Below are 25,382 nucleotides of genomic sequence, written 5' to 3'. Positions count from 1 at the left end.
GAATTTACTCCTCTATGCTATGATGCTCTATAAGCCCCAAGTTCTAACCTCCCCTCAGAGTTACTCATCACTGGATTTCTCCCGCATGTATGTGCACGGAACATGTTAGTAAGTTACATTTTTCTCACGTCAGTCTCTCTTTTATCAGTTTAATTTCCAGGAACCTAGGAAGGTAAGAGAAAAAGGTCTTTCTTCCTCTAAACCCCTCATGTGTCTGAGTCCCTGGTGGTGAAGTCCCTGAGTCTCCTCATGAAAAACTAAACTTTTACTTTCAAAACATTGATCCACTTCACACTTGTTTTCCTTCACCTCCGTATTATGTATATCTCCAAAAGTTTTGCTTTCAAAACCAAAATGTCTATGGTGTTTGCTTAAACAACAGACAGATTTTCTCCAGTAAAACCCAATCATTTACCTGTTACCCAGGAGTGAGTGAAATTGCTAAAAATCAACATTTTCCCCCTTTTAACCCATTATAGAGCAATTATTTTTCCATAATACATGTGAGGAAATAAATATTAGAGTCTAATCTTAATCTAAGTTCATAAAACTCTCAGGAACACCATACAACCAGAAATAGAGGAAACTGGTTTCCTGATTCTGACCAGTGATTTAATGGGGTTTACATTTCATAAACATATCTTAGGGCAACAGCATCTCTCTCCACCATGGTCTTAGCAGTTGGTTTTCTTTAGTTCTGCTTCTGTCTCCTGCAGCACTTTTGTGTAGGGAATAAACACCTGCCAATCTCTTCCACTCAGAAGGCATCTGAGTGGAAAACAGAAGCCCCTACTCATGAGACAAGAAAAAGGAAGCAGCACTCTTCCAGAGAAACCTGAAAGGAAAGGGGAGGATTAAAACTTGTTCACACACCATTTCAGGAAGACTTCAAGCACGAGTCATCAACCCTTCATAAATCCTTGAAGGGGCACCTGGGTGGCTCAGTCAGTTGAGCGTCTGACTCTTGGTTTTGCCTCAGGTCATGACTTTGGGGTGCTGAGATCAAGCCCCTTGTTGGACTTCCCACTCAGGTGTCTGCTTCCCCTCTCCCTCTACCCCTTCCCCAGCTTGTGCACTCTCTCTAAGATAAATAAATCTTTAAAAAAAAATCCTTGGGGGAAGAGCTTCTTTCTCAAGAACAAGGCTCTATGGCCACAATGATTTTTGACATGGGTGTGACTTCTTGTAGATAATTTCCTGATGAAGGGACTGGCTCTGCTTGGTCATGGATGCTTGTTCTTGAAGAACCGGATTGCTGGACATTGATTTGTGACAGTGACTTGGGCCACTGGATGTTTTCAGGTGGAGGTTTGTCGAGGATTTTTTTCTTGGGGTGGAGACACACCACTGAATTACACACACTGAAATTCAGTAGTTACCAAACACAGAGAAAGCAAGCCAGGGGCCACTTGTTTGCCTTTCTTTTTCCTAAATAATCTGGTTCATTGAGTCTTTGGGCTTAGCTGAGAAGCGAGATGCAATGAAAGTGTAATTATTGCTTTTTCTCAAATTCCTTCTTTCTCTCTTCTTCCTCCCTCTCTTCCTTCCTCCTTCCTCTTCCTTCTTTTCTTCCCTCCCTTCCCTCCGTCCTGTTCTTTATCTTTTTCAGTTCCCTCCCATTTTTTTTTTTTTTAAACTTTGATGACTAGAAATGTCAGGACAGAGTCAAGGAAAGGGGAGCAACCAAGTGAATGATGCTGACGTTCCCCTTTGCTCAAAAGGATATGATGGAGAACAATAAATTCCAGAGGATTTCCTATGGGAGAAAATATCTGGAGACACACACGGTGAAAGTTTTCTAAGTGTATGATGGGAGTCCTAGTCCTATTATGAGTTTCTCCAAACAGCCAACCTAAGATATACACCCTTATATCTAAGGATATAAAGGATAGCCTGGATTTCTATCCTTAGAATAAAATGAGTTCTCTTTCTATTTAGGAAGGCACAGTCCTTGGGCTTTAAGCACAGGCTTGTCAATCTTGCTATGAAAGAGCAGTGGGACGTTACCCAGTGATTTTGTCTGTTAGGCTGGGTTGAGATCAAATAAATCTCTGAGAACTCCCAGAAGGTCTTCTGCACGTTTCATGGTAAAAGGAGAGTGTTTATTTTGAATGGTTGGTTCAAATAATCTATTTAGCCTAGAGAAAAATTGGTGAGAAATTTCAGTCTACCCTCAAATTATTTCAAGCCTCTGTTTTTTTAAATTTTTTATTTCTTTTCAGCGTAACAGTATTCATTGTTTTTGCACTGCACCCAGTGCTCCGTGCAATCCATGCCCTCTCTAATACCCACCACCTGGTACCCCCAACCTCCCACCCCCCACCCCTTCAAAACCCTCAGATTGTTTTTCAGAGTCCATAGTCTCTCATGGTTCACCTCCCCTTCCAATTTCCCTCAACTCCCTTCTCCTCTCCACCTCCCTTGTCTTCCATGCTATTTGTTATGCTCCACAAATAAGAGAAACCATATGAAGTTGACTCTCTCTGCTTGACTTATTTCACTCAGCATAATCTCTTCCAGTCCCGTCCATGTTGCTACAAAAGTTGGGTATTCATCCTTTCTGATGGAGGCATCATACTCCATAGAGTATATGGACCACATCTTCCTTATCCATTCATCTGTTGAAGGGCATCTTGGTTCTTTCCACAGTTTGGTGACCATGGCCATTGCTGCTATAAACATTGGGGTACAGATGGCCCTTCTTTTCACTACATCTGTATCTTTGGGGTAAATACCCAGTAGTGCAATGGCAGGGTCATAGGGATGCTCTATTTTTAATTTCTTGAGGAATCTCCACACTGTTTTCCAAAGTGGCTGCACCAACTTGCATTTCCACCAACAGTGTAAGAGGGTTCCCCTTTCTCCACAACCTCTCCAAGCCTCTTAATTCTTGGGTCTATGTTACCTGGTGTGGGCGATGAGAATAAAATTGGCAATATGAAGACAAGACAATGGATCTTCATGGGTGACAAACTCAAGGGCCAGCCAATGATGAAGAGCAAGGTGATTTTCTTTCAATCTTTATAAAGATTAAGGGAACATGGTTATTGGCAGAAATGGTGTTTGCAATTCTAGCAAAATTACACAATGATGAAAGGGCAGCATCTTTCCTTCTGGCTCTCGTGTCTCGCTCTTAGAACATAGAACACGTCCGCTGAGCCAGATGCAAAAGGCATAGGGCCATATGCCTCAGAAATTGCTGTCCCACTTCCATGTGGGATGTAGAAAGTATATCCATAAACGGATTCTTTTTGGCAGTGAATCTGGGTGGTGTGGAGCTAGGCTGGGTCTATCTCTATTTAGTAGCAATCCTAGGACACATAGCCTGGGTTTAATCTGTTCTCACTGTGGTTCTTTTAGGCTCCCAATTTTCCATTCTCTTCCCCAAGGGACAGGAGACAGAATGGTTTTCAATTCAGTATACATGGGGCATATTCAACCCTGCCCATGAATCAGGACTTGGTCAGACCAAGGATCTCTACGCATACTCTTGGGAGTTTGAGCAGGACAAAATCGGTTAACATTTAGAGCTGAGAGAAGGGAGGAAAAGTAGGTTACCTTCAACAGGTAAAGGACCCCACGACTCCTGAATTTTCTTATGCTGTTAATTTCATGTGAATAGCCTCTTAATTCACCACTAACTATCATAGAGATGTTGAGTTAAGGTAACATCTTATTTCTCTTCTTCAGAAAAAGAGACTGTTGGACCAAAGTAACTGGATTGTGAACTTCTTCTAGTCTATGACACTTTCTATGCAAATGAGGATTCTGGGAATGTGCCTTTGTGACCTCAGGTTATTCCTGGAGTCTGATCAGTCATGTCCTGATCCCAGATCCCATGTCCTAATCCCAGATTAGAAGGTGTGGAGGCAACACAGTGTTTTGTGAAACAGCAGTTTGTTTTTCTTAGAGTAGCCCTTTGGGGGTATGTGATGAATTAATAATTAAACCTCCAATTGTAAGAATAAAGCTTCAGTAGTGTAGATTTATTCCTTGTCACTTCTACTGAGGAATGTTGTTTTTTTTTTTTTGGCGGTGGGGGGATCTTCTTGGAAATGTGAAATCACAGGACACAGACAGCATGCCCTCCCCCTCTGCCCAAGGCAGCACCTTTTCCAACTAAATCCACACTGTAAGTCTGAAACAGGTCCTTTTTGTAACAGTGAGCCCAGGGCCTCTACCAAGGGAAGGATATTTGACATATGAACCATACATATTTTTAGGAAAAAAGATACATAAAGAAAAATGTTGAGTTTTTGTCATTTTTTTTTCTCCACTAAACAGTGCAGTTTTGGATCTTTTGTGTGGTTAATTTTATGCTCAAGTCCAGATTTTAAACTATTATTTCATTTTTTAAGCTTTTATTTATTTATTTGAGAGAAAGAGAGAGGGAGAGAGCATGATAGGGGAGAAGGTCAGAGGGAGAAGCAGACTCCCCCCCCATGGAGATGGGAGCCCGATGCCGGCCTCAATCCCGGAACTCCAGGATCATGACCTGAGTGGAAGGCAGTCACTTAACCAGCTGAGCCACCCAGGCATCCCTATTGATTCATTTTTTTTTTTTTTTAATAGCATGTGAGCACAGCCACACATAAACTCCTATTCTTAAATCAAATGATAGCATCCCTTGTATTTTTAGTGAAGCCTAAAAATAAGATTAAAAAAGGCAAAAGACATCAGAAATCCAAACACTGTGTCAGAAAGAAAACGTGTGTCAGTGCCCCCTTGAGTAAACCTGCAAGAGCTTCTTTTTCCAAGGCTGCGTTCATGTCAGTAAGTCCTAACTCTATAATTATTAGGAGAGAATTTTCAGACAAAGACTGGTGCTGCTGAGGGGTTGTTCCTGTTGTAGAAGCACCCAGTCAAGGTTCTGATCCACAGCTGGGACAGGGTTTGGTGAGGACTTTGTAGCAGGTCAGCTCTTCTGAGAGAGAGAAAATTCCCCCGAAGCTCTGCTAAGTCAGTCTCCACCAGGGACCAGTGGTTTCAGAATCAGAAACCACCAGCAGGTGGTTATTTGTATGATTTTGTTTTCCAGCAAATTCAGTTGATGAGGTTTGAGGCTGAGATGGGAGAAAAAGATGCAGCTAAAAGTATAGGAATGGTTTAGCAAGAACCTAATAGGTAAGTAACTGATCATGGAAAACGACTTTGGTTAACAAACCTGTTGTGGGATGAGCCCTGGGTGTTCTAAGGAATTGCTGAACACCACACCGAAAACTATGGTGTACTATATGTACTAAACGGTGTACATATGTACTATATGTACTGTATGTGTACATGTAGTGTACTATATGTCAGCTAGCTGGTGTACTATAGGTCAGCTAGCTGAACATATCAACAATTAATTAATTAATTAATTAATTAAAAAAGAAAAGCAACCTGTTGTGATAATGTTTCTAGTGTCCGAGTGATCTCAGGTGGGGTGTGGGTCTCACGCTTTCTCTACCCTGTCTCTCATGGAGTCTTTCCTTCCTTTGCTCTCTCTTGCCTCGCCTTCCTCCCCCGCTGCCTGTAGGGGGGTTCTTGGGTGGCTCAGTGGGTTAAAGCCTCTGCCTTTGGCTCAGGTCATGATCCCAGCGTCCTGGGATCGAGCCCCGCATCTAGCTCTCTGCTCGGCAGGGAGCCTGCTTCCCTTCCTCTCTCTCTGCCTGCCTCTCTGCCTACTTGTGATCTCTGTCTGTCAAATAAATAAGTAAAATCTTTAAAAAAAAATAATTTCTTGTAGGTAACCAGTCTGCTCTGGGCTCAACTTCCTATTTTCTCTCCTTCCTTCCTTCATCCCTTTAATTCTGTGTTCATAACATCAAGGATATAACAGAAGTTAGGCATCCAGTTAGAAACACTGCTTTTGATGGGCTGCCTCCCGGCAGGGACCCAGAGCAGCACCGTTGGCAGGGGTCGGGGGTTGGTGTCCTCCAGGCCCCTGGACCTGCAAAGACACAGCCATTTCAAATATGACCCAGAGGCTCATCCTTTACACATCAAGATTTAGAAAGTAGAATTCTGCACCTCTGTCCTTGGATGAAGTCAAATTTCTTGCTTCCATTAAAAAAGAAAAGTCATCTAGCAGCAGCTTGCTGTTAAGCAACAGCCTGAGCAGAGGGGAAAAGCAAGCTACTTGGCTTCTTCCCTTCCCCTTGGCTTAGAAATGGTTTTGTGCCTGAGTGGTTCAGTCGGTTAAGCATCTGCCATAATCCCAGAGCTCCTGGATTTAGCGCATCTTTGGGCTCCCTGCTCAGTGGGGTGTCTGCTTCTCCCTCTGCTCATCCCCCCTGCTGGTGCTTGCACACTCTCACTCTCTCTCTAATGTGCTCTCTTAAATAAGTATAATTTTTTTAAAAAAGTGTATATATTTAAGATATACAAAATTATTTGATGTGTACACATAGTGACATGATTACTGTAGTGAAGATAATTAACATATCTCCCCACATAACTACCATCCCTTGTGTGTGTGGTGAGAGCATCTGAAATCTACTCTACTAGCAAATTCTAAGGTTCGATACCATATTCCTAACTATAGTCATACGCTGGACACGAGATCGCTAGGCTTCCTCATCTCACCTAACTACCACTTTGTACCCTTTGACCAGCATCTCCCCATTTCCCTCAGCAACCTGCCCCTGGTAACCAGCATCCGACTCTCTGCTTTTCATGTTCAAGCCTTGTAGATTCCACATATCAGTGACAGCATGTAGTCCTTTATTCTTCCCTCTGTGTCTGTCTTATTCTACTTAGCATAATGCCCTCAGTGCTGTCCATGTTGCTGCAAATGACAGGATTTCCTTCCTTCTAATAGCTGACTAATAGTTCATCATGCGTATAGCATACTTCTTTATCTGTCCGTCCACTGATGGAAGCAAGGTCTCCAGGACCTTGAGGGGCTAGCTGTTGTTGGGAGAAAGGTTATTTATTACTAGCAATAAAAAAATCTTCTCGTGAGACCCTTTAGATGTATATCAGTGGGTCATATGCTTGGGAATGATTGCTGACACTATCTTGGAGATTTAGAGATAAAGTTTCACATTTCTCCTATCAAGTGTCCTTGTTAGTGAGATTTAGATTTAGAAGAAATTTAACTTTATTTCCATTTTCTTCCGCTTCAGCCTCCTTCAGTTTTATGGAGGGGAGGGCGACATTAGGGCTTGAGGAACTGAGTTATTCACCTCTGGAAATTGGGTTATTGACAAGATAGCTTCTTTGTTGTAAATCTCTAGGACATTTGTAGACAGAGGGAGACTCCTGTCTAGCAGGACTGTGATCTCTGCAGGTTAACTGTTTGTTTTTCTTTTAGGGCAGCCAGGGGTGGCTGAGGAATGTCACACATACTACCGAGGGGAGGGGAGCCCGTCTTTTGCTTTGTCAAGGTGGCTGTTTTTCTCGGCCTCCACTTACATTTTACTCCAGCCTGCAGAGCCAGATTTCCATCTGGCATTATTTTTCTTCTGACAGGACCTTTTTTTTTTTTTTTTTTAATAGTGTAGGTTTTCTGGGAAGGAATTTTCTTAGCTTTTTGTTGTTGTGGTTTTAAAAAAAATTTTCCCCCTTGGGACGCCTGGGTGGCTCAGTTGGTTGGACGACTGCCTTTGGCTCAGGTCATGATCCCGGAGTACCAGGATCGAGTCCCGCATCAGGCTCCCAGCTCCACGGGGAGTCTGCTTCTCTCTGACCTTCTCCTCATTCATGCTCTCTCTCACTGCCTCTCTCTCAAATAAATAAATAATAATAAAAAATCTTAAAAAAAATCCTCCCCCCTTTTTAAAAATAGACTTTTTAGAGCCATTTTGGGTACACAACCACACTGAGCAGAAGGTGCAGAGATTTCCCACATGTCTTTACACAGGCACGGCCTCCCTCAGGTTCTACAGCCTCCAAGAGGGTCCACAGCCTCCCAGCGGCTATGTTAGTTACAGCTAATGCACCTGCACGATGCACCATGACCACCCAGAGTAGTTCCAGAACAGTTCACTGGAGCTCCACAGCCCAGCTACACATGCAATCCCTTCCTGAGGACTCTCTCCGCGCTGCTGTGGGAAGGTACATGCTCCGGCCTGGTATGTGTTCCTGGAATTGTCCATCTAGTCCCTTCGGCGTGTTTTTGTTTTGCTCTGGGCTTGCCAAGTTTCACCCCAGGTGTGCTCAGACCAGCACCAGACCAAGATTCCAGGGAGCCCTCTGCTGCCTGTGGAGCTCCACCCCCATCCAGATGTCCTCTTCTGGTATTCCGCGCTGAGCACGGGGGTCGTGTGGGGCCTGAACTCAGAAGGATTGCTGGTCGGCCTGGGTTCTCCCCTGCGCTTTGGTCTGGGGTCTGCTTCCTAAGACAGGGGGTCTCCCTCATGCCCCAACCCCACCCGTCCTGCAGCCACAGCCCCCCATGCTGGCTGTGCAGTGTCTGGAAGTGTCTCCCATCTCTGTCTGCTTCCCTAGTTGCATCCCATCTGAGGGCAGGTCCCACAGCAGTTCATGCTTTTTTTTTTTTTTAATTTAAATTTTATTTAATTTCTTTTGTTTTATTTTTCTAACATTTTTTAAATTTTTTTTAAATTTTTTCAGTGTAACAGTATTCATTGTTTTTGCACCACACCCAGTGCTCCATGCAATCCGTGCCCTCTCCAATACCCACCACCTGGTACCCCCAACCTCCCACTCCCCCGCCCCTTCAGAACCCTCAGATTGTTTTTCAGAGTCCATAGTCTCTCATGGTTCACCTCCCCTTCCAATTTCCCCCAACTCCCTTCTCCTCTCCATCTCCCCTTGTCCTCCATGCTATTTGTTATGCTCCACAAATAAGTGAAACCATATGATAATTGACTTTCTCTGCTTGACTTATTTCACTCAGCATAATCTCTTCCAGTCCTGTCCATGTTTCTACAGAAGTTGGGTATTCATCCTTTCTGATGGAGGCATAATACTCCATAGTGTATATGGACCACATCTTCCTTATCCATTCGTCCGTTGAAGGGCATCTTGGTTCTTTCCACAGTTTGGCGACCATGGCCATTGCTGCTATAAACATTGGGGTGCAGATGGCCCTTCTTTTCACGACATCTGTATCTTTGGGGTAAATACCCAGTAGTGCAAGTCTCTACACCTTAAAGAACTGGAGAATCAACAACAAATCAAACAAACTCCACACATAAGAAGAGAAATCATCAAGATTAGAGCAGAGATCAATGAGGTAGAAACCAGAGATACCGTAGAACGTATCAATGAAACTAGAAGCTGGTTTTTTGAAAGAATCAATAAGATCGATAAACCATTGGCCATACTAATCCAAAACAAAAGAAAGCCCAAATTAATAAAATTATGAATGAAAAGGGAGAGATCACAACTAACACCAAGGAAGTAGAAACAATCATCAGAAGTTATTATCAACAGTTATATGCCAATAGCTAAGCAACCTAGATGAAATGGATGCATTCCTGGAAAACTATAAACTCCCAAAATTGAACCAGGAAGAAATTGACAACCTGAATAGACCAATATCTAGTAACGAGATTGAAGCAATGATCAAAAACCTCCCAAAAAACAAGAGCCCAGGACCTGATGGATTCCCTGGGGGAATTCTATCAAACTTTCAAAGAATAAATAACACCTATTCTCCTGAAGCTGTTTCAAAAAATTGAAGCAGAAGGAAAACTTCCAGACTCTTTCTATGAAGCCAGCATTACTCTGATCCCCAAACCAGGCAAAGACCCCACCAGAAAGGAGAATTTCAGACCAATATCACTGATGAATATGGATGCTAAGATTCTCAACAAGATCCTAGCAAACAGGATCCAACAGCACATTAAAAAGATTATCCACCATGACCAGGTGGGATTCATCCCTGGGCTACAAGGATGGTTCAACATTCGCAAATCAATCGATGTGATACAACAAATTAATAAGAGAAGAGAGAAGAACCACATGGTCCTCTCAATCAATGCAGAAAAAGCATTTGACAAAATCCAGCATCCGTTCCTGATTAAAACGCTTCAAAGTATAGGGATAGAGGGAACATTCCTGACCTTCATTAAATCTATCTATGAAAGACCCACAGCAAATATCATCCTCAATTGGAAAAAGCTTGCAGCCTTCCCCCGTTGAGATCAGGAACACGACAAGGATGCCCACTCTCACCACTCTTGTTCAACATAGTATTAGAAGTCCTAGCAACAACAATCAGACAACAAAGGGAAATAAAAGGGGTCCAAATTGGCAATAAAGAAGTCAAACTCTCTCTCTTCACAGATGACATGATTCTTTATATGGAAAACCCAAAAGATTCCACCCCCAAACTACTAGAACTCATACAGCAATTAAGTAACGTGGCAGGATATAAAGTCAATGTACAGAAATCAGTGGCTTTCATATACACTAACAATGAAAATACAGAAAGGGAAATTAGAGAATTCCATTTACTATAGCACCAAGAACCATAAGATACCTGGGAATAAACCTAACCAAAGAGGTAAAGGATCTGTAGTCTAGGAACTACAGAACACTCATGAAAGAAATTGAAGAAGACACAAAAAGATGGAAGACCATTCCATGCTCTTGGATCAGAAGAATAAACATTGTTAAAATGTCTATACTGCCTAGAGCAATCTATACTTTTAATGCCATTCCGATCAAAATTCCACTGGTATTTTTCAAAGAGCTGGAGCAAATAATCCTAAAATTTGTATGGAATCAGTTCATGCTTTTTTGATGGAAAGTGGGATCAAGGCTCTTCTCTTTGGGAATCTGTTTCCATCTTCTGAGAGCTGGTTCTCTTGCTTTTCCGTAGGACTGGTGTGAGGAAAATGGGTCTCCCACCGCAGCTCCTGGAATCCTTCCATATCAACATTGAGAGGACACTGACTAGTTAACCTGCAGGGCCTCAGACCACCGGGATGAAACAGTTTCTCAGCAGCTTTTGTGCTCAAGGCACTCTTCTAGGCCATCCAGAAATGATTAAGACAAAGTCTTTGCCCTTAAAAATGATGCAACCAGACATGGAGATTGGAAATAAGCAAATGGTACAATGCAGAAATCAAACAGAATTCAGAGAAGAGGTTTTCAGTCCGAACCCTGCAGTGTGCTAGAGGAAAGCTCATATTCTTTTGGGAAAGCAGCTCTCTCTGTAAGGAGGTCGTTGCATTTGTGATGGCCCCTGGAGGATGTGCTAAAGTTTAGAGATGAAGCTGGGAAGGTGATTGTATACCTGGTGGGAGGTCCGCTGGAACAGAGAAATGGGTGATAGGAAAGCTAAGGGAATTTTTTAGGAGGAACAGGGAGGCCAATCTCTTTGGGGAGCATAATTTGCAAAAGAGGAGTCAAATCTGATAAGGCTTGGAAAATAAGTTTAGACTTTTTTGAGGATTCCTTTTTGAGGATTCCTCCAAAGGTGAGTCTGTGAAGGCTTTCTAACTTACCAGTTTGGTAACAACTACCACAATAACCAGAATTTAAAAAGGACAATCAAGCTTCTCTTTCTTTTGAAAAAAAAAAAAAATTAAATTTGATTTTTCTTCTGTAAACTTCCAGGAGACATTTTCACACTTTACAATGTTCCCAATCAGTGTTTCCGGATTTTATTTCTTTCTTCGGCAGCATTTTCGGCCCGAGGAAGAACAGCGGCCTATCTGCTCCTCCTTTGGCAGACAGCTAAGCACGGCACACCGCCCGCTCCTTATTCGGCAATAATACCTCTGCAGGGTATTTACAATTCCTCCGTTCCCTGCAAGGACAAAATAGAACACAGGGGAAGGCTTTAGTCCAAGTACAAGGCTTTTGGAATTCCCCAAATAACCCATCTGTTGCCTTTCTTTTATTTTTCCTGGTCTCCTTTCCTGAATTGGAAAGTGAATTCAGTTATAGACCCCGTTGAATGCCTCATAGGGTTGAACACATACAGACATTGCTTTAAATCAAGAAACGAGAAAATACACATTGGAAAGATACTGGTTTGAATTTGGTAGATACCAATTTGTAATTTCCTTTATAAATAAAATATTATTCTGATCACTATCCCAGGGAATTGTTTGTTTTTCTTTTATTTTAGAGTGTTTTCTTTCTTTTTAAATCACCTTTTCCTCTTTTTAGAAAATGAGAAGTAAAGTAGAGGAAGGATTAAGCAACCAACTGACCTGTGCTTCTGTGGGTCACAGCTCAGCCGGGGACCAAGGTGGCCGTGGGGGAGGGATGCGGCTGGGCTCGTGGGGGCTGGGGCTGCAGGGGCCCCCGGAGGTTCGCAGCCCCCCAAAAACTCCACTTACAACCCCTAAAGCTAGTAAGTAGGAGTCTGTTTAAATCCATCTTTCCTGCTGGGGTTAAAGTTTTTGTATCACTTTATGTCTCTGGAGCAGGTAAGGCTCGTCCCTGTCCATGAGGGGCTGGTCTTTGTGAGCTATTTAGTCTCTGAAAAGGTCAGGGAAATGGCTTCAAGATCCTTGATGAGTCTCAGCAGAAAAAAGAAACTGGTGATGTCTGTTCCCATACCACAAATCTACCTGGTCTGAAGTTCCCGAGGAACGGAAACGGACCGACTCTGAATGACACACTTGCAGTTCCCTCAACCCTCTCACCTCCCAACCCATCTCACCTGGAGCAGGCATCAAGAACAGAAAGGGCAACAGGAGAAGAAGGTAATAGATCCTCATGGCCGACCAGCTTCTCAGGGCGCTGAGACTGGGTGGGAAGGTGTGCTCGCCTGCTTTATAAGGATTACAGGACACGCCACGCAGCCATAGGGACAGGTAAGCAGCAGCTGCAATTCCTGTAATAGTACAATGATGACAATATGACGTGTTTCCTGATGCTTCATGCCAGTGTCTCTTACCCCACAGACCACGCCCACTCACCCCGAGTTAATTGCAAACCTAAAGGGTGAAGCAAGCCTGATGTGAGCACACAGCTATTCTGATGCCCTCTAGGCTCCAGGAGCGCCTCAGGGTCTGGCTAGGAGCTAGCCACAGGTATAGGTGGCAAAAACCCTCTCCTCTTGGGGGCATTCCCAGGGCATATAGTTGGGAGCTGCCTGTGCCCCCACTGGTGTACTTCTAAGCTATCTTCCTAAAGTCCTAGAAGATTCTGGAGCTCACCTGGGACCGTAGCAGTCCAACTTTGGACATATTCAGAATCTAGGTGCAAGTTCAGGCTGGGTCACACCTCGAGCCTGCACGGGTATGCCTGAAATCGAGATAAAATGGGATCAGCTTCTTGATGATAAGAAAGGGAGGATAAATGGGCTACTTTCCCGAGTCCCTTACTCTATGCTCTTTGGTGTGCAATATGGGCTGTAACTTGGGTGAAACAGGGTTTACAGTTCATCATTGTCTGAAAACTGTCAGATTCATGAGTCAAGGTGTCTCACCCTCCTTCATCAGAGAAAGAGAATGCTGAGATGATGTATTTGGTGGGCCGGCACCTCTTCCTTCTTAATGACACTCCCTATACAAATAAGGGGCTTAGGAAGGTGCATTTAAGACTTTTGGTTACTCATGTTTTGGGAGCATTCAAGGAAGTCCAGAGATCAGGTGATCTCCACTGGATATAGATTCAATGTTTTAAGAACCAGCTTTAAAAAAATATATTGGACTTAAATGTTAAGGAATCCATTGGTGGTTTATATTTGTCGATAGGCTATTTAATTGGGAGCTGAAGTCACCATGACTGTCTGGCTGTTGTGTTACGTGAACGCAGTTACAACGGATCCACCAAGGTCCAGGTATATTAGTTCTAGGAGTGCGTGTTCGGGATCCTGGCGCACCCATCAGATTCTGTAAGCCATCTCTGAACACCTCCCATAGAGAGACAAGTGCCATATGCTCGGGGTCAGAGAGATGGAAGGGGGCGGGGGGCACAGAGTGACCAGTTCAAGTTCTTTCTCTCAGAGAGCATCTGTGTAGGTAAAGGCAGACGTGCGTGCAGTCAAAGCCACAGAGGGGGGCATTTCGACAAGTGCCACAGTACAGGTTCTAGCACAAGGCTATAGAAATGGAGAAGAAATGTAACTCACAGTGGAAGGCAGGTTTAGATGATTTAAGAAGGGTTTCAAAAAAAGGCACTTCCCTTTTTTAAATCAAAATTTTCTCAGAAGTTCAGGATTTAAGACAAAGCAGGTATTATTTTATTTATTTATTTATTTATTTATTTATTTATTTATTTATTTATTTAGAGGCGTGAGGAGGAGCAGAGGGAGAGGGAGAGAAAGAATCCTAAGCAGGCTCCATGTCCAGCGTGGAATCCCACACGGGGCTCTATCTCACGACCCTGAGATCATGACCTGAGCCGAAATCAAGAATCCTGATGCTCAACCAGTGAGCCACCCAGATGCCCCCAAGCAGGTATTTTTAAGTGGGGAAGGAAGTGCGTGTGGGCCGGGACGGCTGTTAGCCGCACAGACAGCCTTGCTCAGTCTTACGCAGGCTAGGAGAGAGGACCGGGTGGGCGTTGCAGGAACGTACAGCTCGCTCTCAGCCCAGGTATGGGGCTGGTCTTAGGGGGATGATTTATCTTCCACATGGAAGACAGACCCCCGGTGACCTCTTGGTGTGACTTGTTCTTTCAAAGCCTGGAAGGCATTTCCAAGGCAATGCCACTATTTTGTAAGAAGGAATGAAAGCTATTTTCCTCAACAGCTAATTTGGAAGCTGGTGCTCGGGGACTGGGCTCTGTCAGTGGCACCCTCCTCCTTCCAAAATGAATTTTGAGGAACACTTTGAGAAGGTTTATATATGTTAGGGATGTTGTGGTAAAAATTCAAATAATAGAAGAGGTAGACCATATTCTTCACTTTTCCTCTACCTGGGGGAAGCCCTGGTAACTGGGGCTTGCCTTCTTGGCTTATGATACCTTTTTTTTTTTTAATGTCAGGAATACTTCAAGCCTCTTCAGTCCTAGTAGTCACACAACCTCCAGCTGAGAATGAAGATGCCACCACGGGTATTGGATGTACTGGGAAGACCTGGCCCCACTCCCTGGCCCTGGCTCTTGAGTCCTGGAGCCTGGACCTGTAGACCGAGCTTGGAACCACAGACCCCACACCCCTATGCCCTGGCGTCCAGTTTCTCTTTCAGCTCGAAAGCGCTTTCCCTATGCTAAGACAGTTGGGGAGAGATGTCAATTATTTAACTTTTTTGTTAGACTTTCTGCTCATGGTTTTTTTTTTTTGTTTTTTGTTTTGTTTGTTTGTTTAAATTCATTTTGCAAATATGGAACAGAGATTTGATTGATACAAGTTTTGGGTCCGGAACAGCCCTATGTGGAGGGCAGACCACTAGGACACTGGGTTAGGAACCCAAGTTAGCCATTGAACTCTCAGCCCTGACACCTATTATTTGAGTTTCCTGCAGGAAGTTCCTTAGATCCCTGAGCATCTGAGCCCTCAGCAGTACGCTTACAGGAGAGGCCTTCAGAGCGAATGCCGTGAAACACACTGACAACTGTAAATTACCACATGATCTGAGTATCACCCATAGGGCCCTCAGGAAGCCCAACCAAGGGGGAGATGGTGATCCTCAGGAAGCTTAAAGATGATGGCCTTGGCTCCCAGCACAGGAATCCGGGATATGTGTTCCTTTCTTTATCTTATCACCATCCGAAAGTGGCCCAGCCACTCTCCTTTATGGCTGTTTTGACCTTGTCCTGCCCACTGCTAGATGAGTTACACAGGCCTGATCCCAGTCTTACGGTGGAGGACACTGAGGCGTAGGCTGAGTGACTTGCCCTCCTAGGTCACCCAGACTGTCAATGGCCGCACTGTGAACTACAGGGGATTGTGTACATTTTTCAGGAGCCCCTGCTCTCCATGCGTCATATAGACTGGCCACAGGGGTGCCTTCACAGAAGGTGGGAGGCAGGAGGTGGCGAGAAGCCAAGGTATTCCTCTGCTGTTCCTCAGAAGGCATCTCCTCTGGGCCTCCAATTCCTACCAGGAACCCACTTCATTCATGGTCCTGGCTTCCACCAGGCAGGTCCACCATGACCTGTTAGGAGCTCCATATCTTAGGCTTCAGAAATATTACCTCCTTCCTCCTTCGGTCCCTCTGGCCTTAGGGACAGGATTGTCTTTTGGCTGCTGCCAATTCTGAGGTGACTCACCCTACATTTGTCTTGTCAGCTCTCTTCGATAACTGTCGAGATTAAGTTCTCCCCATTGACATTCTTAAATTTCTTTCAGTGTCTCTGGTTGGACTTTGACGGTCTTCAAAGTCCATGCTCTAAACCATCACAGTATCGTAGTTCTGTCCCTTCCTCTCCTTGAGATGTCACTGCATTGTCACCAGCTAGAATAATGCTTTGCTCTACGCGGCCCTCCTGAATGTCCCATCGGCATCTCGAGATTTACCAGGAAGTGGGATCTTTGAGGCAGTGGTTGGAGGTTGAAAGTCAATGCCAGCTTCACATGGCCTCTTGTTACCTGCTTCCACTGCAGGTGTATGTGAGGTGGTTTCTAGCCTTCTGATTTAATCACTGCTATTTTAGCAGTGATAAATTTAAATAATTTAAATAATTAATTTAATTAATTTTAACAATTCAATAATAATTTAAATAATTTTAAATTACTTTTCCACAAAATAATGTAAGCAAGGAAACAGGAAAAAGAAAACCTTCCTCCAACTTTGTAACCATAGATTACCTTTTGTTCCAGAAAGGTAACAAACTGTAGGCTTCTAGCTGGAACCATTCATGGGGGTACTTTGTTTTTCCAGGGAATTAGGCCCCCAGGGAGGTTTTAATGCCCAGCTGAGCAGGTCGGCCCATAGCTGAGCAGGTCGGCCCATCTGCCCTGCTTTGTGCCTTGATATGTTTGCTGAGCTCCTGAGAGCATCTGAGCTAGGCCTTCCCCTGAGAGCATCTGAGCTAGGCCTTCCCCTGCCCTAAAAGATACTGTCTTCCCTCCAAACCCAAGTCAGCCAGCTACTTCTCAAGGTCAGGAGGTGGGCTACGAGAAGCAGAGGTTTCATTGCACACAGGTCAACTGAGTTGTTTTGTCTTCATGGAACCATGCCCTGTGGACAAATACTTTGTATCACCCTCAGCTAGCAAGCTTTCTTGGCAGTTTTGTATCTTGCAAGCATGAACAAAGGCTGTTGTCCCTTCAGCTTCCTGCAAATACCCCTGTATTGTCAACACTTGATTTGCTGTCATGCTCTATGCACTGTACAAAAAAGGAGGGATATATCTATGGAAAGGCAAGGGAGGTATGCAAGGAAGGGATAAGGCTTGGGTCTGGGGGACCTACCAGGAGTCACAGGACGCCGTTGGGTTAACGGGATGCCACAGAGAGTCAGACACCACTCTTTTTCCCAGGAGCCACCACAGAGGTGGTGAGGCATAGAGCCAGGTTAGGGAGCAGTGAGTCGTCTAGTTGGCCAAAGTCAAGTGGACGAGCATGTTGGGCAGGTTTGCATTTAATTTGGTAGGCAGGCCATGGATTCATGAGAAACTAGATCTAAGATTTAAATTCTCTAACAGGATAACCACCCGCTGACAGCTCCTTCCAGAAACGCTGAGGAGGGGGACGCCTGGGTGGCTCAATCAGTTAAGAGTCTGTTTCAGCTCAGGTCATGATCCCAGAGTCCTGAGATCGAGTCCTATATCGGGCTCCCTGCTCAGCAAGGAGCCTGCTTCTCCCTCTGCCTGCTGCTCTCTTTCTCCCTTTCTCTCTGTCTCTGACAAATAAATATATAAAATTAAAAAAAAAAAAAAAAAGAAGAAGAAACACTGAAGGGAAGGTTTGAGAATGCTGTGCATACACTTGGGTAACTCTTTCCCAGATCCTTGTGTTTTAAAGACATTTATGTCATCCTCCTGCAGGTGGTGCCAGCGACGGCTCTGGGAGCCGAGCCACTGTGAGGCGAGTACTCATGGCAGGGCCCTGCCCCGGGCCCCCTGCTCCTCTACCCATCAAGAGAGCAGTGTGATTCTCGAGTAGCCAGACACAGTCCAGAGGAAGAAGTTCTCAGGAGAGGCGTGGCCTGTTTTCTCTGCCTGGGGCTGTGATGTGAGGAACAAGGCAGAAGGGAATGGAGATAAAATTAAACTTCCTTATAACCTGAAGCCCACTGACATATCCTTGAAGTTGGCGGAGCATGACATTCCTCAGGAACCCCCAACCGTCTTTTTCTTTTTTTTAAAGATTTATTTATTTATTTGAGAGAGAGACAGAGCAGAGCACGAGCAGGAGGAGGGGGAGAGAGAGAGAAGCAGACTCCCCGCTGAGCAAGGAGCCCGATGCGGGACTCGATCCCAGGATGCTGAGATCATGTCCTGAGCTGAAGTCAGACATTTAACTGATGGAGTCACCCAGGCGCCCGTCAGGAGCTCCCAACTGTCTCAACAACCTTGCAAGAGGGAAAAACAACCATAGCTTAATAATAGCTAGGCCTCCGGGATCTGTGAATCTTTCAACATATGAAAATTCTGCTGGGAACTTCCTTGACTTTACCTCTCCCGACCCCCAAGTCTGTCACCCATCACCCCTCACAACCCCCGTGCAACATGCAGGAGCTCTCTCTGCCCACGGGTTCTGTCCCCATGCTTTGATAAAGCCCCATGCTTTTGCACCAAGAATTCTGTCTTGGTCGTCAGCTCCGAACCCCAACATCTCCCTGTCAGCTGTGCCAAAACTCTGACTTAGAGACAGCGGGGAGGGCAACTGAGCTTGTCACCGTTTCTGTGGTCTCACGTAGGGACTCTCTGAGGCCCTGTGCATTGTCCACATACTGAGATCACCCTTCACCGCCGTATGTGCACGTTTCCTTGTATGCAGAATAAATCACTTTGAAGGGATGGTGTCCGTTTTCTAAGTTCTCCACCGGTTTTACCTTCACACAGCTGTTCTCCACTCTTCCCAACAGGACGCTCTAATCCAGCTGGACTCCGGGACTCCCCACCGTGGCCTGTGGCCGGGGGCAGTCCTTCAGGATTTGACTCATGGGTCTAGCAGCACTAGGCAACGGAGAATAAAAGAAAGCGATTCCACCTCCAGGTTCTGCGCCAGCTCTCTGCGGGGAGCTCCTCCTGGATGAATGCAGCTTTTTCAGGGGAGGAGGGTGGGCGAGGGGCGGCTCTTCCTCCTATGTCTCTTTGCAGCTGAGATAGCGTGATGATGGCCTTTCTGCGTAAGAAAACACCCAGATGGTTCAGAGGGTACGATCTGAGTGACAGATGTACAAGACCTAGACAAGGGCTCTAAAAATGAATTTCTTTTCTCACCAAGTGCTCCAGCTTATGGGGCTGGAAGGGAACGGTTTCCAACCCTCTCCCCAGTGGGTCACCGTGTTCCAGACTCTCCCTCGAATTTTTGTTATTTGCACCTATTCTGGCTTCTTCTTCTTGTTCAGGAGGAGGTTTTTCTCCTTCGGTGCCTCTCTTCTCTATGCTCTTTGAACTCTGCCTTTTTAGCCACATACCATTACATAACCCCTCTCCTACTCCCTTTTCCCACTGGGTCCTTCACTGTAGTCCACATTCATGCTCAATTTTTTATTTAAAATGAACCTGCACTTGACCCTTTTTTTTCCTCCTGAAACCATGACATCACTCTTTTCTTTCATTCTTTACCAAATTTCTCAAAAGATTGGTCTGGGCTCACGTGGCCTCTGACGCTCTCAACCCCTTGCTCCCCAGTTGATTGCTTCCTGGCATCTGTCTCAAGAAATCCCTTTCAGATGGAATGAAGTGTGACTGGTGCCAGCATTTACCCGAGTACTGAGCAGAGAGGATGAAGGCGCTGACACCACCGGGCACGGAATGGAGACCTGCTCTGGAGACAGAGTCAGGCTGACGATGGGTCCCCTTCTAGCAGGCTAAAACTCGTTCAGGAATTTGAAACCTTAGCAATGATGTGATGCTGCGTGCCTTTCCCAGAAACTAAAATCACACCAAACACAGGAGAAGATGAATCTCCCGACTCCTGAGGGCAAAATCAAGAAGGGATGTAGTTCATAAAAGTTCATATGTAAGGCTACCTTACCAGCCTCCTACCCATCTCACAGCAGTATTTTCTTTCCAAATGGAATGGTATGTGTATGATGCATTACTTTCTGTTTATATTTTTGCTCTAATCAGATTCTTTAACTGCATTTCATGCTCAGCCTCAGTGAAAACTCATCCTATAGCAACACCTGCCAACAGCCTACACAGCCTGCTGGCTGCTTCCTTGGGATGGATGTTTAGAGTGTAGGTGGCTCTTAGAACTCATCAGTGGGCTGGGGGCGAGGGTAGAGGAAGAATGTACCCAAAGGCAAGACATGGTACCCAAAAACACAGGACATGTGCCACTCTTACTCAATCAGAACTGAAACTTGAAATAAATCTATCAGCTACTATTGCACTAGGGCAGTGGGAAAGCCTCAGATGCTTCCCACACAATGACTGGCATCTACGGAACTGCTAGTATCTACTGAGCACACGTACATGTAGTTGGCACTTTAGTGCACTTTTGTGACAAAAAGGAGTGAGGTCACTATTATAATCTAGGCTTTAAGGACAAGGAAATTGAGGCTAAGAGGAATGAAGTGACTTGGTAAAATTCAAGTTTGGAGCCCAGACAGGTTCACAGGTTACACTGAATTAGGATTAGGCCACTTTACCACCTCACGTCACGATAATTGTTTTATTTGTTTGTTTTAGTTTTTATTTAAATTCCAGTTAGTTAACATACAGGATAATATTAATTTCAGGTGTACAATTTAGTGATCCAACATTTACACATAACTATGCTTCATACCCATTTTTTGGCCAACAGTTTCCTAAGTGGGGTTTCCAGTGGGAAGGTATATGATGTCATGTGGTGGGAAAGAAAGCAACAGGACTGCGGTACATGAAGCCATATCTCACCCACTCAACCCGGACCTCAGAGCTGTTTCTGTTTTGAGAACTCTCAGATAAGTGGCTCATGGAAGGGGCCACCATGGCACATAGGACACCAGAGCATAAAGAAATACGCAAGCAAACGATGAATTTTGTATCTCTATGTCAACTTCCTCTTCCACATTTCAAAAAAAGAAGTTTTTTGGGTTGCGTACATCAGGAAGCAGGAAACTTTTTTCTGTAAAGGACTGTACAGTAAAAAGAAAATGAGGTTTTGCTGATCATACAGTTACTGTTGCAACTACTCAGCTCTGTGTGTGTGTGCCAAAGTGGCCCTAAGCAATATGCAACAAACGGGCGTGGCTTTGTTTCAATAAAACTTTATTTGTAAAAATAGGTAACAGCTGGCTGTAGCCAGTGCCTCCCGGCTTGCAGACCCCTGGCTTGCATTTGTGAGACTAGGAGAGAGAAGGCAGCCTCTAAAAGGCTTCTGATGAGCCTCACATTCTAGTGCTCAGGCCCTTGTGTCATCCCTTCCTTTTCCTTGTGGGCTCACCTCATTGACACATTTCCAACACGTAGAATCCCACTTCTGGGATTAGGTTATAAAAGACCATGGATTCCATTTGGGGTGTCCCTCTACTCTGACTTGCTGACTTTAAGGGAAGCCAGATGCCATATTTACGGCTGCCCTACGGAAAGGCCCATTTGGCAAGGAACTAAGGGAAACTTCTGGTCAACCCAGTGAGGAACACAAGTGAACCTTAATCTAACAGCTTTCAAGGAATCTACTTCTGCCAAGGACCACATGGGTGAGCTTCACAAAGCACATCATTCTCTGCTGAGCTTTCGGTTGAACTATAGCCCTGGCTAACAGCTTGACCAGAACATCATGAGTGCCTTGATCCAGAAGCACCCAGCCAAGCTGTGCATGGTTCCCATAACCCACAGAAACCCACAGACACTCCCCATTTGTTGTTGTGCCATGGGTAACCACCACAGTGAGGTATAGCGTAAAACACAAGACATCTGGAGGCCCGCCTTCTGGAGCCAGGGTTCACGTGGATGTAGGTTAGCTGCTTACCCATCTGGACCTTCCATTTCCCCTCTGCCTGCCAAAGGGAGGGGGGTCATGCACTTCTGAGGTTCTTACAAATCTAAATCCTCATAGTTCATTGAATGCAGTCACAGCGACACCTAAAGAATTGGAAATCCATGGGTGAAACTGAGCCTCCCAACTTATTTTGCTGTCAGTTGCCAACATTTAAAGGAGAAAAGATTCTGTATAAAAGTCCATATCTTTGGTTTCTTCAGAAAAGTGTAACGATTTAACCACTAGGGCCCACACTCATACATGGGAATTGCAAGATATAGCCAAAGATCTCTGCCCCTTTACATCGAATACAAACCCCCACTCAGAACCCCACTCACTGTCTTTCACTGGCTTGTCTCACTTCTTCAAAATGCCTGGCTCTGATGGGCTTTCAGGGGTCATTTAAGTTATGTCTGATCTTGCTTTGGGATCTTTCCTATAACAGAGCAAAGGTGTTCCAGTCTAGGAAATTGGCCCATTTTGGCTCCCCAGGCCCTTTGTGAAATGCTGTCTGTGTCGTATGAACTGTACCCACACATTCTGCTGCATGGACGTCGGGAAAGCCCCAGCTCCGAGCCTGGACAGGAGGTGTACGTGGTTTGTAACAACACCTGCGTTCTTCCTTCTCTCTGCCACACATCTGAAAGACCTCTCCTTCCTCCCACAACCTTTACAGAAAAACACACTTCAGCACTCACCTGTGCACACATACACCCGCACACACGCCCACACCCAATTACAGAATTCACGTAGATCAGAGAGAAGCTACACTTCCGTGTATTCTCTCTGCTCCTGACCTGACAGGGCTCGGACCCTTCCCTTCTCCCACCAGGTGCAGGTCCTCGCTGCCCCTCACCTGATGGACCCTGTCCCAGACACAGCCCCTGTGGCTCCGCCTTCCATTGCTCCATCTGCCTCCTTCCTCTCCAGCCTCTATAGTCCCTGCACTCATCGTTTCTCTTTTTCTGTGTTGCCTGCATTTAGAGTCTCATTCTTTCGGGTGCCAGGCATTATCAGCTCATGAAAAACACAATCTATCTAAGATAGGGATATATGCACATGCCGATTTAAACTACCATGACTCAAAATGTATCTTGTGTTGAGGGCATACTTGGGTTTCGTTATAAGCATTTCACAAGATGTCTGTTTTAGGAAGCTCTCCAGCCTCGGGCCAAATCCTGGCTTTAGCACGCTACTTAGGTACACACGTGCATAGTTCACAACACCTGCTCAGACCTGCACACCCAGCATGGAACATGTCCAGCTGAGGATAACCTATAAAACCTGGGGGTTAGGTGGGATTAACAAAAATATCATCAATATCTACATGTTGTCACAAGTGGTACATATTTTAGAAAAATAATTTTGATCATGGCCTGGATTTTAATTCTCCTGGAGACTGACCATTGGGGACAACCTGCCCATTGTGTTCATAGTGCTGTGAACAAAAGAGACTCTTGTTCACAGGACAGGATGAAAGGGGTGGGGTGCTACATTCCAAAGGGGCGAGATTTGCTTCTGTACAGTTGGTTCCCTGTAGCCTCTTGGGAACTAGATTTTCTTCAAGAGACTGGGTGCTCAGTGTCACAGGCTGCTTTGTTCAGGTCCCTGAAGTGTCTATTAGATGTCCCACTTTACTGACTTTGAGTATTTACCTCTTCCTTGGAGAGATGCGGAAGCTCCAAGTATCCACCTGCAGACCCACTACAAAGCTACGCCCACTTTCTCAACAAGCAAGAACTATTATGTGTACCCAAATATTTCGTTGTCTTTTCAGTCTAACTGGAATGGCCTGTCTTTCCCTGGAACCATCCCCAAATATCTGTATCTTTTCCTGGTCTCTCGGCGTCGCTGCTGTGGGCTGAGTTCCATCCTTCTCTGCCCTGCTCTTGCTTTCTCTCTGCCTCATGTCATCACTGTCTGTGTTCCTGCGTCTGTCCTTATCTGTCTCTTACGGTGTTCTCTGTTTTTCATCACCGTGTGTGTGTGTGTGTGTGTGTGTGTGTGAGTGTGTGCATGTGCGTGAGCATGTGTGCACGCGTGCCCATGCACACGCACACTGCCTGGGGGTCTCTCTATCTCCGCCTTTGAGGATGGTGCAGCGGTGTCCAGTCTCGGAGTCTTTCCACACCAGAGGTCTCTTCCTGACTGGCTGCAGTGTTCCAGCCCCTAGGACCACCCTTTGTAGCCAGCCGGGGGGATTTTCAGGCAGCCTCTTCTGGCCACCAGGTGCCTCCAAGGCTCACGTGGGAAAGCAGGGCCAGGACAGACACAGCCTTTTCCGTCAGCAAGCCCAGCCACAGAGCTCTGTAGTGACATCCGTTGAAGGTCATGGGGAATAAGGTAACAGAGATATGAACCAACCTTCATTTTTTTTTTTTTTTTTAAATCCCTCAAGCTCTATCCTTCCTTCCACACAAGCCTGAGCTCAGAGAAGGTTACAGGCATTTTTCATCCTTTGGAGACAGTCTCCTACAAAGAGAAAAGCCCCTTTCTCTAGTGTGCGACATCGATTTCTATTTTTACTTCTACATGGGCAAATAAACGAGGTGGCTATTCGTTTTCCTGACCCCTACTCGTATTTGTTCTTCTTTGAAGGTCCCAACTTCCCCAGCCCACCGTCCTCACCTTCTCCAGGAGGACGTGGTCATTTGATTGGATCCTAACTGGGAGAATCCAGCCCCTCCGCTGGGATATGAAGCGGGGGAGGCGCTCCTTAACGAGCAGGGAGCCTCAAGGAGCAGCAGGACAGAAACCAAATGCTACTTTGTTGAACAATGGTGTCCTGACTCTCCCGGAAGTGAGAAACATCTTAGCAATCAGGGAACTGTTCCCTTCCTCCCTCTGAGTGAAGCCTGTCGTCTTCAAAACCCAGTGCCTGTCCTGGGGAGGCGCCGCTCGAACACGGTCAGGAGCTGAAGAGAGAGCTGGGCGCGCGCCCCTTACAGTCACTCACGAGGCCAGCCGGAGGCGTGGGACCACCCACACCATCCTTAGAAAGCCCAGCCGCTCCCAGCTTAACGTTCCCCCGGGCCGTGACTGTCCCCAGACACCCCTGGTTGTCCTGCTGCCGCCCAAAGGGCCACTCCAGCTTGTTCGAGTGAATGGAAAGAGGTGGGGGAGGGAAGAGGAACACCCCTCACCATAGCGGGGCTGGGGGAGAGCATGGCGCTGGACTGAAGAAAGACAATCCGGGCACAGGAGACTACGGCTGGAACGGGAAGAACACTCCAGGACACAGCTTTCTAAAGGATCTTCTAGAACGTGGGGAATACATTAATTTGCCAGACTTTAGGTTTTTACCCTTCTTTTGATAAGGTGTCCAGAAACATCAGTAAAATATTCTGTCCCTGCAAGGTCCCTTTCAAGAGTGATAGGGAGTTTGCAGGACCGTTGGGGAAGGGGACATCATCTGTTGCGTGGAGGTCGGGCAGCGGGGGCCACAGCTGGGAGGACTCGGCCATGGTTCTCAGCTCTGAACGCACAATAGCTTCCC

At 45.6% G+C, this 25,382-nt stretch overlaps 1 protein-coding gene across 1 annotated transcript; it reads right to left on the bottom strand.

The window, feature by feature from the left end:
* Nucleotides 1-10,580: 10,580 nt before the first annotated feature.
* Nucleotides 10,581-12,644, bottom strand: LOC123393612 (beta-defensin 103A-like). Its single transcript, XM_045086155.1, has 2 exons — nucleotides 12,575-12,644; nucleotides 10,581-11,710 (listed from the first exon to the last, which is right to left on the bottom strand). The coding sequence occupies exons 1-2, from the start codon at nucleotides 12,630-12,632 to the stop codon at nucleotides 11,565-11,567; spliced, it is 204 nt and encodes a 67-aa protein (XP_044942090.1). The 5' UTR covers nucleotides 12,633-12,644; the 3' UTR covers nucleotides 10,581-11,564.
* Nucleotides 12,645-25,382: the final 12,738 nt, after the last annotated feature.

Source organism: Mustela putorius, unplaced genomic scaffold (assembly GCF_011764305.1).
Source record: "Mustela putorius furo isolate JIRA1106 unplaced genomic scaffold, ASM1176430v1.1 tig00000905_pilon_pilon_pilon, whole genome shotgun sequence".
NCBI lineage: Eukaryota > Metazoa > Chordata > Mammalia > Carnivora > Mustelidae > Mustela > Mustela putorius.
This window is presented reverse-complemented; position numbering and strand designations above follow the sequence as displayed.